The sequence below is a fragment of the Meriones unguiculatus genome, chromosome 1, assembly GCF_030254825.1.
Source record: "Meriones unguiculatus strain TT.TT164.6M chromosome 1, Bangor_MerUng_6.1, whole genome shotgun sequence".
Taxonomy (NCBI): domain Eukaryota; kingdom Metazoa; phylum Chordata; class Mammalia; order Rodentia; family Muridae; genus Meriones; species Meriones unguiculatus.
The window spans coordinates 198,042,922-198,057,800 of NC_083349.1; the positions used below are offsets into that span (position 1 = coordinate 198,042,922).

Sequence of the window (14,879 nt, forward strand, 5' to 3'; positions counted from 1 at the left end):
GGAGAGCAGCCTTACTGGGCCACAGAAGATGACAATGCAGCCACTTCTGATGAGATCTGATAGACTAAGATCAGAAGGGAGGAGAGGAGGACCTCCCCTATCAGTGGACTTGGGGAGGGGCATACGTGAAGAAGGGGGAGGGAGTGTGGAATCGGGAGGGGCGGAGGGAGGGGCTTATGGGAGGAAAAAATCTTATTTGGGAATAAAGTGTAATTAATAAAATAAAATTAAATTAAAAAAAGAATTTAATTAAAAAAAAAAACCTGCCATTCAGACCAATTCAGGCACATAGTCTCTTGGCACACTCTCCTCTCTTGGTCTGCTTGCTCCATCCTTCTCTTCCTCTCTCCATCTTTCTTGTCTCAGTCTAGACCAATCAAGAGTTCTCTGGCTGTAGTGTCCTTCAAGTTTACAATAAAAAAAAAAAAAAAAAAAAACCTTCTCTTCAACCATACCTTGGAGTGGTCATAGCTTCATTTTCCTTCAAAGAGAAGAGCAAAAGCCTGACAGTAAAACCATGTATCCTTTAACACAGCTATAAAGTGAACCTTTCCAACAAACTCTGCTACTGTTTCTCCTATGATACAAAAAATGTCTGTAATGTGCCTGGAATCATGGTGCATGCCTTTAATCCCAGTCCTCCAGAAGCAGGAGGATTTCTTTGAGTTAGAGACCAGCCTGGTTTACACAATGAGTTTCCGGCCAGCAAGGCTCATTACACAATACCTTGTCTCAAAACAAAGAAACAAATAATAAATTAATAAATTCTTGCAGTGAGAAAGAGAAATTCGATCGTGTGAAGCTCATTCTTGGGGAGAAAGCTCAGTCGTGAACTCCTGCTACTGCCTCACTTTCTCTAGTGAGCTTCTTCTAGATGTTGTGAATACCTGATTTGATAGTGTTGTCTCGGTAAGATGCTGTTTGGTATTTCCTAAGGAGAGCTTGCTCTGTCTGGTGCCCTCCCATTAGGACCTCCAGCTGGCAGCCTTGTAAAGGGGCTCCCCCAACCGGTTTCTGCTGGATATTTTCAGCTCCCAATATGATGTTTTGGTATTTCTCTTTCAGTATTTACTTTCTTAGTTTGGCTTACTCTACTCATTCACTCAAAACACAGAGTGGCTTACAAAACCTTGCAAAGGAGGCGTGTATAGATTTTCCTGTCTGTCATTTTAATTTTTTAAATTTGAGCTAAATTATCTCAGTTTAAAACACTCCACAATATGTCAAAACTCTTTCCTTGAGTAGCAACATATTCCTTCACTAAGCCTGGTCAGAGATGTGCCAGCATTTGGATTGCTTTCCATTATGAATACGTATAGTTTTTCCCAAATAAAATCCCCACTCTTCCTTTACTGAAGAAGTATTCGGAAATAAAGATCCTTCTGAGGATGGACTCTGGTTTGATGGTGTTTCACGCCTGAGCAATAGGAACTACGTTACCCACAATGCCAAAAGCAGAGTGGCAAAATGCTGAGCCAAAGAGGGCAGCTTTTGCCTGGCAGGGTCTGCAGATACTGGGCGGGACTTCCTGCATTGCGTCCTGTCTGTGGTATAACTTCCCTTGGGGAGATTGGTAGAGAAATCTGAGATTTAGGATCCTCAAGTTGAACTCTTGGAAAGAGAACGAGCTGATGCGGGGTGACAGCCAATGAGACCATCGGCAGCGGTGGTGCCCACGCGAGGGTCCCTGCGCCATCGTCAGAGTCCGATGGCGGCGCTGAAGCACCCGGCTCAGGTGAGTGCTGCACGCTAGGCGCTCCCCACCCTAGACACTTGAGCACTAAGCCCATTGAGGGCTACCGCTCAGCTCATGTCCCTGTGGAAGAAGTCCCTGAGTGTTTAACCGTGCCAAGCCCGTGGGTGGGGTCCCTATTTCTCACAACTGGTGTAATGGGGCATGGGAGAGTAGGACCAAGAGATTGAATGGTTGATTTGTGTGGGTAATGTCCTGTTTAGGCGCTTGAACCGGGAGCATTCTAGCCTAAAAATGACAAGGTGAAACTATTACCTATGTCTTCAGGGACATGGGAGCCAACGGGACCGAATGGAAGATAAATGTGGTCAGAAGCTACTCAAAATATCCCAAAAGCTGCACGTAGCTAGAGCGGACTTGAAGGGGATATACGGAGCCCTAGGAAGGTTAAACTTTGTGCAACATCCCACAGCTGGTATGACTCAGCATTGTGCACTTAGCTTTAGAGATAATCTAGACATACAAAGGCCATGGAGATCCGGGACTGGACAGGGGTCACAGGGAGGCCTGAGCCCGTTAAACTGTACCATGGTCCTTGACCCTTACAACTTTCTTCCAGCAGATTCCCAGATCTACAGAAATGCCTATGATCTGTGCACAGGTGAGTGGAGAGTGTTCCAGAACCTCACCAGTGTGGCCCCACTCTTTGTCTCATGTTGGCAGTAGAATTCATTTTTGTGGGGCTTCTTAAGAGTGGAATGTAAATTCTAGTATGAAGTCATACCCCTATAATCTCAACACTTGGGAGGACACAGGCAAGAGGATCACCAGTTCAAAGCCAGCCTGGGCTATATAGTGAGACCCTAAGAAAGACAGAACAATTGGTAAAATGGCTCAGCACTTGCTACCAAGCCAGAGGACCTATGTCAAGCCCCAGAACCTACATGGTAAAAAGAGAGAAATAACTCCTTAAAACTGTCCCCTGGTTTCCACATGTACACCCACATACATACACATACACACACAAACACATACAGAACGAACGAATGAATAAATAAATAAATAAATAGGGAAACTGAGATTTCAAAATCCAATTGGCTAGGATGCCAGCCAATAGCTAGTTACACAGATCTGAAACTCTGGGTAAAATTAAGCATAAGAGATAGAATTGGGTCATTTTTGTTTTATTTTTTATTCTTTACTCCTTCATGTTCTAACGGCTGTCCTAACTCCTTCCCGCCTAGCTGGGGATGTAGATGCCATTAGCAGACCTGAATAAGTAAAGGAGCTGTAGGAACCATGGGAGAATGTTGCTGATCTGGTAGCTGGCCAAAGCTTCCATAGGAAACATGGGACTTAATTTAGGTAAAAATAAATAAATTCAATTAAAACTTAGGGGCACTAAGGTGCCACGACACAGTTGTTAGTATGAGTGTCAGCTCACACACACATACACACCTCACCGGCATTTTGGAGGGACTCTTGAATCATCTGAAGAGTGAAGAGTTTCATTCAGACTGAGAGCTCGAGGGCACAGGTCTTCACCCTTGAGTATGTCTGGAGAAGAGGACCTCTGTGGCTAGGCAGAGCTCTGTTAGAGAAGCCTGTGGCTGTTGAGGTGGCATTGAAGATCACTCAGGGATTTCTTCCATAGGGACAAAAGTCATGCCAGCCAGACTCTGAGTTCTTCATCTCTGTTCATTAAAAAGTTAAAGATGGGAGAAGAGCTCAAAGAACAGTTTATTAATAAGCTTTCTAAACCCTTCAAGTACATGAAGAGGAACATTGATTGCTGAGTACCATTATCTCTGTGTTTGGAATTATCTTGGGTTCTAGGTGATCCACCCAGACACATATACACACGCTTTTCTTTTGTTTGGTAGGCATTTTGTACTCCTTCGATAGCAGGAAATGGGTCTCTGCTTCTAACCACAAGCAAGAAAACCGTTGCATTAGGACTCCGTGACTTAGCAAGGAAGCAGATGTGATAGGGTCCCTTGCCTTAGTACATGAGTAATTATGGACTGGCTTGATTAAGAGTGGGTGCTCCAACTTCTGTTCTCTGTGGTATAACAGGTACAGAGAGACCTACCATATGCAAGGGAAATATATTATGTTTCACAGGAATCAAAACTCACCACCTCTTGCTTAAGGCAAAAAGCCATTAAAAAAAAAAACAAACCTCACTGTGATTTTTGTGCTCCACCCTCTCCCACCCTAAAGGCCTACATCCTTTTGATATCCCTGTATTGTCAGATCCAAAATGCATAGCTACTCCCTCCTCACCCTTCTTTGATTGCAGTGGGAGGACATAGTAATCTGGGAATACAGTGACCAGTAAGCCTCCATGTTTTGGACCTTTTTATTGTCTTAGGAAGAGAGTGTGCAAAGGAAGGATGTATGGGTGCATAAACCAGAAATCGTAAAAGAAGTTGGTCATTGAGTGGCTTGTCTCCATGACAGGGCTGTGTGACCTTTGAGGATGTGGCTGTTTACTTCTCCCTAGAAGAGTGGGAGCTCCTGGATGAAGCTCAGAGGCTACTGTATCTTGATGTGATGCTGGAGAACTTTACACTTATAACCTCACTGGGTAAGGTCCTCATGCTCACCCCTGTGTCATGGTTCCCACCTTTCTCTTTCTCTCAGAGCCAGGTCCGCCCTTTCCACAGCTAAATTATAGACCCTATTGACTTTCCTACCTTCTTGGCAGGTGTGCAGTTTGAGATGTGAGCCCTCCTGCTTCAGCCACCATACCTCCACTCTTCCATCATGGACTTATACTTCTGGCTAAGCTGTGTGCGCTGCCCTAAGCAGCCCTGACTCATATCACCCCACAGCATTCATAAAAATGTCTGCGTGACAAAAGTCCTGCAAACAGGGTAATGGGTCTGTCTGTCTTAGTTGATAAAGGAGAAAGGGTTTATTTAGGCTCAACAGTTTCAGGCTGTAGTCCATCTGACAGAGAAGTCATGGCATCAGGAGTTTGAAAAAAAACTGGTCACATTACGTCCACAGTTAAAAGCAGAGAACAACGACTTAATGCATGCCATTGCTCAGCTCACTTCACTTTCTCATTTGAAGTTTGCCCAGGACCCCAAGCCCAAGGAATAGTGCCACTCATAGTGGCAGGTCTGTACTTCAATTAGTGTAATCAAGATGTTCCCCCACAGACATGCTAGGAGGCCCTTCTCCCAGGCCATTCAGCATTGTGTCAAGTTAACAGTTAACAGTAACCACAGCCTCTAAACTGACATTGCCCCTTTCTTAGTCAGATGACCATGTTCAGATCCATAATTCCTTTTACTCCAAGTTCTGCCCCATCTAGCTGATGTCTGATCCCTGCCTCCTTGAGGAATTCTGTGTGCTGTGATGGTTGCCGCTTATGTGACTGTACTGTAGTACAAGACCCTCTATCTAGGCCTCTCTAAATACTGACTGTTTTTTACCACCCATCTATCTTGTCTTTCTTTTGGACTTATATTGTCCATTTTCTATGTAGTTGAACAACTGGGGGTGTGGGGAAAGTCCTGATTTCTTTCACAAGGTGGACATGTCAAGATGGTCTCAGCAGTTCCCTGCTCCTCATGAGTAACAGCTAATATAGGGTATGGTATCAGGGATGTCATATCAAGCCAGGAATCTGCAGGGTGTCTGACAGTATTATGATGTGAGTGTGTTGTGTGAAATATTTCCTGCTTCCAGTGTGAGGTATGAGCCATCATGTTCCAGCCACCATGCTATCAGGGAGTCTCGTCCCTCTGGAACTGTAATAAATCCTTCCTTCTATAAGTTGCTTTGGTTTTATCACAGCAATGGAAAGTAACCTATATGCTAACCAAACAGAAAGTAATTATGGGATCTAGGCTTTTATAACTTCTCTGTCTTCCCAAGTAGCTACTGGTCTCCGGTAATTCAGTTTATCTAGCAGGAGTTCAGATAGATCACACAAGTTAAAAGACTTCTTCCACTTAAATGCAGGTTTTTTTAGTATTTTCTTGTAATGCTCTGAGTTACTTTGGTATCTGTAGTAATATTTCCCTGTTCATTTCTGATTTTGCTAATTTGAGTCCTCACTTTCTTTGTTTATTTGAATCAAGGTCTGTAAATCTTTGTAGTGTTGTCTTTATTGCTGTTTCATTAATTTCTTTATGCTTATTTCTTGCCATCTATTGTATCTTGGTTTGTATTCTTGTTTTTCTAAATTCTTGAGTTGCCTTCATTAAGTCATTTATTTGTGCCCTTTTTTAAATTTTTTTAATGTAGGCACGCTTTCCTCATAGGACAGTTTTAATGTGTCCCAGAGGTTTTGTTGTGTTGTGATTTTATTTTCATTTAGTTCCAGAATTTTTTTTAATTTCTTCTTTGGCCTGCCCAACATTCAATAGTGCATTTAGTCTCATTGAATTTGTGTGCTTAATAGAGATTTGTTTGCTGTCAGTTTGAAGTTTTATTGTTTTATGCACACAGATGTACAAAGTTATTTCTATTTTCCTGGAATTATTAAAATGTGTTTTATATCTAAGGACATAGTCTATGTTAGAGAAGCTCTCATAGGCTGCTGAGAAATGAATATTCTTTTGTGTTTGGTGAAATATTCTGTAGATATCTATTAAGTCCATTTGATGTATGATGTCACTTAATGGTGATGTTTCTCTGTTTTTTTGTCAGATAACTTATCAGTGGAGAAAGTGGGGTCTGGAAACTACCTACTAATAATGGATTGGTGCTTACCTGTCTTTAATTCTAAAAATTTACCTTGGTACATAAATGTTTAGGATAGTAATGTCTTCCTGGTAATCGTTCTGTAGATTAGAATGAAGTCTAATTTGTCACTTAAGGACAGTTTTAGTTTAAAGTTTGTCAGATATTCCTGTAGCAATTCTTACTTGCTTCCTGGTCCCCTTTAATTGTAGTACATTTTCCCTAACTTTCACTTGAAGGTGGTACCTACCTTTAAAAACTGAGATGAGTTTATTGTAGACAACAGAAAGATGGATTTTTGTTTGTTTAGTTTTTGATCCAGTAAGCAGCCTGTGTCTTTTGATTGAAGAGTTGAAGATGTTGATATTTAAAGTTATTGAAAGGTGTACATTGATTACAGTCATTGAGTTATTATTTGTATTCTGTGTCTCTTGGCAATAATTATTTCTCTTCATTGCAAAGTATTGCTTCCCATATTTTGTTCAGAGTTGATCGGCTAGTTATGAATTCTTTTAGCCTGTTTGTGTAGGCTTAGATATTTCAAATACCTATTTTATTTAAAGTTCTTAAATGCCTTTTCCTCCCTTCCAACAACCTGACCTTAGGTAGGAGATTAATAGGGAAAGGGGCTGAGGACCTCTTTTATCTATGTCATGCTGATAACGGTCAGTGGTTTCTTTGAGGATTACCAAAGTCAGTTGTCGGGATGTCAGCAGTCTAGTAAAATAGCAGCAGCAGCACATGTCAGCAGAAGCAGAATGATTCAGTAGAAGCAGCTTGGCTCTGACCAAATGGTATGACTCTTCCCGAAGCACTAAAACTCCCAAAAAGCATCACGAACAGTTCTCTGGAGCAAGCATTTCTCTCTTCAATGGTTTGATGTTCTTGGAAACGTGGTTTGTAGTGTGGGATCTGGATTATTCCAACAGCAACTGAACTGCATGCTTACAGTTCAGTCTTTATACCAAAAAGAAGGAAGACCAAAAAAAAAGGAGGTGGGTGTAGGTGGAGAGATGGCTCCCTGATTGAAAGCACTTGTTACTCTTACAGAGAGCTAGACTTTGATTCCTGGCATCCACATAAGTCAGGTCACCAGTCTACTGCAGGAAATTTGACACCCTCTCTAGTCTCTGTGTGTATGTGCACATATACACAGATACACTTGTGTACACAATACATGAAAATGCAAAAATAAGGGGCTGGAGAGGTGGCTCAACAGGTAAGAACAGTAGTTGCTCTCCCAGAGGAACTGAGTTCAATTCACAGCACCCACAGGACAGCTCACAACTGTAACTCTAGCTCCAGAGAATCTGATACCCTCATGTAGACACATATGCAGACAAAACAGCAATGCACATAAAGTAGTAAATCATTTCAGAAAATTTTTTAAAGAAATACAAAAATTTCCAGAAAAGAAGAGGGGACTAAGGATGTAGGCTTTAGAGAAATTATTCTACTTAACTTATACATCTAGATATTCCCTATAAAGGAAGAACTGGCTATTTGCCCTATAGTCTTTATTCTCATCTTTTATAGAAACATTTAAATATTATTTCTTTTTTTTCCACCAACCACAGAAATGAAATCCGCCTTAGTTGGCTACAAAAAGATTTCTGGACACAAGCTAGTCTTTCAGACAGAACTCTGCCAGAGAGTTAGATTTGCTCTGGGAGATTAAATTGTTTTATGTCATTTTCCTCTCTCCAACTGACCCAACTTACATCTTTGCAAGAAAAGCAGCTAAAACCTGGGGCAAATATTTTTCTCATGTATCCTACAGATCATAAGATAGTCTAAATATAAAGCTAAGCATATAAAATTTAAAAAAGAAATAGCCTCCGCTCATGGTGTTTTCAATAAGGAGAATGAAGTTAAAACATAATTGGTAATTTCAACCTCAGTCAATGTGTTCCTCACTAGGTTCTCTCTCCTTTCAGTTTGTTGGCATGAAGCAGAGACTGAAGAAACAACCTGTGCACAGAGTATTTCACTAGCGGAAGGACCCCAGGTCAAGGCTCCAAAGGAGGGTGTACCCACACAGTTGCCTCATCCACCTGACATCTGTATCACAGTCCTGAAAGACATCTTGCATCTGAGTGAGCTGCCTGGACAAAAATTGTATTTGACTGAGGTGTGTACCAACCTCCTCAAGCAGAAGCACCACAGAGCCAAGAACTGGCTAAGGGGCGACACGGACTTACTTGTGAAGAGCTGTGTATTCCATGTGTCAAGGAATCCTCTCATCTGTAGGAAGACTGGAGAGAAGTTCCCAGTTATGTGGAATCTTCTTCAACCCGAAGCGATTCCCAGTGGTGAGAAACAAAACAGAATTAAGCGTGGAACAGCTTTTCATGGTGATAAAAATAATTCTAAGTCAGAGGAATATAAACAATCTTCCAGCCCCCAAAGCAGGCTTCTAGAGTACCCAAGAGTTTGCAATGAAAAGGGGGGTTTTGAATCTAGCAATTGTGAACAAGACTTAAACAAGTACTCACTTGCACCATCCCAGACAGACCAGACTGAAAACAGACCATATGAGTGTCATGACTGTGGAAAATTGTTTGGCCAGAAAGCCACACTTAGAATACACCAAAGACGGCATACTGGAGAAAAACCGTATAAGTGTGGTGAATGTGGAAAGTCTTTTTGTCAAAGCTCCAACCTCAGTGAACACTGCAGAGTTCACAGTGGAGAACGACCGTATGAGTGTGTGGAGTGTGGGAAAGCCTTCGGGTGCCATTCGAGTCTTCTTCGGCACCAGAGAACACACACAGGAGAATGGCCATATGAATGTGGCGACTGCGGAAGATTGTTTAGACAGATCGTCAGCCTGGTTACACACCAGAGGACTCACACTTCAGAAAAGCCTTACGAATGTGGACAGTGTAAAAAGTCCTTTAGTCACAAAGCCACTCTTACTGTCCATCAAAGAGTTCACACTGGAGAAAAACCCTATAGTTGTGAAGAATGTGGGAAATCATTCAGCCAAAGTGCCAACCTTATTAAACACTCCAAAATTCACACTGGAGAAAAGCCTTATGAGTGTGGAGAATGTGGTCTATGCTTTCGTCAAAGAGCCACCCTCATGAAACACCAGAGAACCCACACTTCAGAAAGGCCTTATGAATGTAGAGAATGTGGTAAGTTCTTTAAACAGTATTTCTACCTCATTGAACACCGTAGGATTCACACCACAACAGAATTTTATGAGTGTGAACAGTGTGGGAAATCTTATACCCAAAAAGCTACTCTTGTAAGACACCAGAGAGTCCACACAGGAGAAAGTCCTTATAAATGTGAAGAATGTGGGAAAGCCTTTGAATACAAATCCAGACTTGATCGACATGAAAGAACTCACACTGGCGAAAGGCCTTATGAGTGTGCCAAATGTGGAAAATTCTTCAGGGAAAGCTACAATCTTGCTGAACACCAGAAAATTCATACTAAAGCCAAGCCTTATAATTGTGATCAGTGTGGGAAGTGTTTTAGCCGGAGAGCTGACTTGGTTAAACACCAGAGAGTGCATACTGGTGAAAGGCCTTACACATGTGGTGAATGTGGGAAAACCTTCAGCCGAACTACCAACCTTGTTCAACACAGAAGAATTCACACAGGGGAACGGCCATATGAGTGTGACCAGTGTGGGAAATCTTTTAGCCAAGTATCTACCCTCATTCGGCATCAGTTACTTCACACTGGAGAAAGACCCTATAAATGTAGCAAATGAGGGAAAGCCTGAACAACCGTCTAGCATCTTCTAACGCCAAAAATGTTACAGAATGGACAGAAAGTGTGGAAAGCCACAGAAAGGCAGAAAGTGTGAAAAACCCTTCATCACTAGGTAGACCATCACAACTCCTGGAAGCCTACCCTTGAAAACACCCTTAGACCTCCCAAGGATATTACATTGTTGTTCACTGTAGCAGAGTAGAGAGCCTCACACACGTGTTCAGAGGGGTAAAGTACTATATGAGTTCTAGGCATGTGTAATTTGTAGTTTGTTCTAGAGCGACCCTACACATTTTAGACAGTTGTCTCCATTGCCAGAATTAAATAACCACCATGATGTCTCATAGAAACTGTGTCTGCTCTTGCACTGGGTGCATATGTCTCCCCCACTTCCCTACTGAAACCCTCAACTGGCCTGTGCCTTGCCAATGACTGTAATCTCTTTTTCTCACTGAGTATGTCTGGGTCTGTATTTTGCCCTTAAGAACCTGGTATGGGGTTAGCTGGAGGCTTCAGACAGGAATATCTTAATTTTTTGTCTCACGTGATTCTTGTTGCTGTTGACAGCTCCAAATCACTAGCCAGTAACTTCCTGCCATTTCATGCAATAATAAAGGCCTTATGTTTTTGTGTTTTCTCTGTGTACTTTTACTCAAGAGTATCGATTCACAGCTTGGGTGGGTAAACTACTGCTGTAGGCCCTGTTTGTACAGAGATTGGAACGGTTTTTTGAAGCCGCACTATTCATGCCTCAGTGTGGCTCCTGTCATGGGAAGGAGTAACTCTCGTTTATGTCACTTTCTAAAACTTTTAGTGGAACAAGGCAGGATATTCCATCCTGGCTTTTTCCCTCAATGCCCGCTTTTTTATTTCCTGTTGGGAGGAAGGTGTTTTGTTTGTATTTAGACCATAGATTACCCTGAAAGTGAGGTCAGTTGTTGGAAGTACAACATTCAGTGCTCTTAGGATAGTTTAAATTCATCGCATCATTGCCACGTAGTCTGACATGATGCCCAAGATTGTTGAAGGGAACATTTTCATAGAACCAAGTCTGTGATACCAAGTGTCACTTGTCACTTGTAAAATTAGGGGAGCCAAATGTGAACACTAACTGGTACATTAATTTGGGCTTTCATAAGAAGTGTTTTATATAAGAACAAGGATAGCTGGGGATTACTTGAGAGACCATGGATATTGCATTACAGAAAATAATTTTCCCATATCTTATGTTCTGAAATTCTAACAGTCTGAATTCAGGCTGTGACATAATTATTTTTTGGCTACTTACAGCCAGATTTACAGTAAAAACCATCAACAAAAAAGCAGAGCAGGAAAATTCAAAAGCATGCGGGTTTGCCAGGAACAGAATGTTTTAGAGTTGCAGACAAAGCAGCCATAGTTGTTTATGGGAACCACACTGTTTAAAAGAAGGCAAGCACTTTGTACTAGGGCACAGAAAAATACATATGTGTCTGTACATGTATATATATATGTATATGTACATATATATATGTTTATACGTATATATCTTGAGGTCTCCAGGGTGTTAAACTATAAACTTAATGAAAAACTCTCTTTTAAAGTGCTGCTGAGTTTTTATAAATAATTACTTAGGGAAATCCTTTCCTGGCTCGAGTTACTGCTGTGCAGGCTACTGCAGCTGTGGACCAAGGAGATTGTGTCTGTGCCTGAGCTGGCAGTATTAGTATCATTGACATGGTGCTCTTTCTACAGGCAGGCAGAATGTAAGTTAGGGTGACCTGGAGGCTTTCACCAATTCTAGAGCATATCCTGAGGTGCTAAGTAGTGTGTTACATGGTCAGCTTCCACAGAAGCCTCTGGCAGGGAGGTTCATGAAGCCTGAGAAATTGAGTAAATTGCATGTTGTATATCAGGAACATGGGATGTCTGCTGAGGAAGACTGTCAGCACTGGTTCAGTCCAACAGAGGCTGTTCAAGCTACAAATAAGGCCTTGCAGGTAGGCATACTCAAGCTTGTTGGGTCTCAGGTGATAGCATCTGTGATCCTGGTCCCGGAAGTGGTGCTACAGAATTTATTGTTTTCCATTCAGTTTTTTGTTTGTTTGTTTTTTGCTCTTCTTTGTTCCTCTTTCTCCCTTCTGTGGTCCAATTCTTCTTTTCTGAAACAGGAATGTTCAGTCTGTGCCACTGTATTTTCAACTTACATAACCTTCCTTTTGGTTTTTCTTGGCTCAGTTAAGACTTTACCTTTGGTCACAGAAAAAACTTTGGACTTCTGAACAGCATTGGAACTGTTAAGACTGAAGACTCCTGAAATTGAGCTAAATACATTTTACATCATAAGATGGGTATGAGCCTGTGGAGGGCAGGGATGAAATTTTATGGTTTGAATCTGAAGTGCCTCTCATGTTTTAAAACACTTGCTTCCCATATAGTAGTGCTATTTTGGCAGATGGTGGAGTGTTTGGGAGTTGAGGCACAGGTGGCAGGAGTTGGTCACTAGGAACAGGGCTTTTGAGGGGTAGACCCAGCCCCTTTTTCAGAAACTCACAACCTGTGGGTTACAACCCCTTTGGGAGTCTTGTAGCAGATGTCTACATTGCAATTCAGAACAGTAGCAAAATTATTGTCATGGAGTAGCATCAAAAATGATTTTACGGTTGGAGGTAACCACAGCGAGGTATTAAAGGGTCTCAGTGCTGGGGATGAGAACCACTGCTCTAGGTGTTGCTCCCCATGAGCTTAATACAAAACTGTGTGCAGCTTGTGCCATGCTCCCGTGGCCTTGAACTAAGCTGCACCTTCCCTAGTCTGACATAATGAAACCCTTTGTAACTGAACCCATGTAAATCATTGCTTTGGTTATGGAAAATGAACATGGTGAGGTATAGCAGGTGTGCATTTGTGTGTACATTTTTATGGCATATGCATTGAACATAAAACTATCCATGAAACTATCATGATCTCAATGATGTTCCTATCCAGAATTTTTCTTCTCTTGTATAAGGTTTTCCATGGTGACTTGCTTTCTTTTATAATAACTTGCTTTCTTTTAATTTATAGCTTTTTAGAATTGCTTTTGAAGGGAATCATAAAGTGCCCATTTCTAATTATATTCTCATTGGGCATTGTTTTTAGGTTTGCTAATGTTGCCTATATGAACACATCAACATTATTTTCATTGTTAAGCAGACTTCTGTTCTGTGGGCAAGTCACAACATTTTCATCTGTTAATGGACAAATGGCTTGTTGCCAATTGAAAACTATCAATAAAGTTACAAAGAACATAGGTGTTCAGTTCTCTTTTCAGAAAATATATTTTACTTATATTAGTGATTTCAGTTAAGGTAACTTTTACATTTAAAACTCTTCAAAATGGGTTTAAATTGATTGAATCCTTTGTGATTCACGTTAACAAGCACTCTGAGAATGTGCTGGCACTCTGGCTATATCTGTAACCCTACTGATCTCCAGAGTCGATTTGGATAGTGTGGCTGGCTAGGCAGGTGTTCTCTCCCTCCCTCACTGCTCCATGTGTGTCCCTCCTGAAGCTGTGAGCTTGGTCCAAGAGGAAAATGTTTCCTAGTAGAGAAGGAGCAATATTTGATCAAGAGAGTATGAATAGCCACTCTCTCCTGCTAGAACCTCCAAACAAGCACTCAAAAAAATATTAAAAGGCTTTAAAGATGTCTCAGCAGTTAGGAGCTTGTACTGCTCTTTCAGTACACTCAAGTTCAGTTCCCAGCATCTGAATCAGATTGGTACTTGCTGACCTTGGCTCCAGCTTCAGAGATCTGACACCCTCTTCTGGCCTCTGTGGGCACACAAAGAGAGAGGAAGAGAAAGATATCAACAGAGGAGGTGGGAGAGGAAGAAACAGGGAGGGAAGAAGAAAGGAAGGATGGAGGGAAGGAAGGAAAGAAGGAAGGAAAAGAACACTTTAATGGCTGAGTGTTCAGCCCTAAATAAGACATTTACGTTATTCCCTCCAATGCTCCGGAAACACTACTGAAGAGGAGGAAAAAAAAAAAGTCTCCAAGATAAGCGAGGGCCATCTTACTGGTAATACACAACCATATTAATCACTAACAGAACAACTGCAGATGGCTCCAAATCCAGCTTTTTCCCTCCAGAGACCCAGGCCTCATCCAGCTCTATGTTGCCAGTCTACTTTTGTTCATAGAAAGATCCTAGGAGACTCTAAAACTTCAGATTTGTGTTGTCGTTTGGTTTGGTTTGTCTCATTGTTGCCATGAGTCAAATGGTTCTAGGTCTTTTTATTTTATCTTATTTTATTTTATCTTCTCATCTCATCTCATCTCATCAATCTCATCTCATCTCATCTCATCTCATCTCATCAATCTCATCTCATCTCATCAATCTCATCTCATCTCATCTCATCAATCTCATCTCATCTCATCTCATCTCATCTCATCTCATCTCATCTCATCTCATCTCATCTCATCTCATCTCATCAATCTCATTTTATTTTCTATTTTACTACTCTGCATTCTCTACTGCAGTTCTCCCAGCCCAGGGAAGTCTGAAAGTGCAGGGTCGATCCTGGGCTCAGGAGTCTAAGGACTGGGATCTTTCTTATCACACAGGACCCAAACTCAGGTCTGAGAAGTTGTATATCTCGACCTGGTGCTGTCCTGTTAGTGGACTATTAGTCTTAAACTTCTAGCCGCTTTCAGAACTAGTTTGTCGGCACGAACCTGCCACTGAAGCCAATGGAGAATGCTGAGGAGATAAGGAAACTACGTTACCCACA

General features: G+C 41.6%; 1 protein-coding gene across 3 annotated transcripts; it reads left to right on the forward strand.

The window, feature by feature from the left end:
* The first annotated feature begins 1,552 nt into the window (after window positions 1–1,552).
* Window positions 1,553–10,758, forward strand: LOC110563178 (zinc finger protein 883-like). Of its 3 annotated transcripts, none has more exons than XM_021660169.2 (4): window positions 1,553–1,735; window positions 2,313–2,354; window positions 4,157–4,283; window positions 8,332–10,758. In XM_021660169.2, exons 1-4 carry the CDS (start codon window positions 1,649–1,651, stop codon window positions 10,119–10,121), a joined length of 2,046 nt encoding a protein of 681 aa, XP_021515844.1. In that variant the 5' UTR covers window positions 1,553–1,648; the 3' UTR covers window positions 10,122–10,758. The 3 variants fall into 3 exon arrangements, with proteins under 3 accessions (XP_021515844.1, XP_021515845.1, XP_060231648.1); XM_021660170.2 differs by having other exon boundaries at window positions 2,316–2,354; XM_060375665.1 differs by lacking the exon at window positions 2,313–2,354.
* The last annotated feature ends 4,121 nt before the right edge of the window (window positions 10,759–14,879 follow it).

Bases quoted from the DNA above. Each gene is read 5' to 3' on its own strand.
- LOC110563178 (XM_021660169.2), top strand. From the start codon at position 1,649: ATGAGACCATCGGCAGCGGTGGTGCCCACGCGAGGGTCCCTGCGCCAT. The intron at 1,736-2,312 runs GTGAGTGCTGCA...ACTTTCTTCCAG, and splicing joins CGCTGAAGCACCCGGCTCAG to CAGATTCCCAGATCTACAGA. The intron at 2,355-4,156 runs GTGAGTGGAGAG...TCTCCATGACAG, and splicing joins TGCCTATGATCTGTGCACAG to GGCTGTGTGACCTTTGAGGA.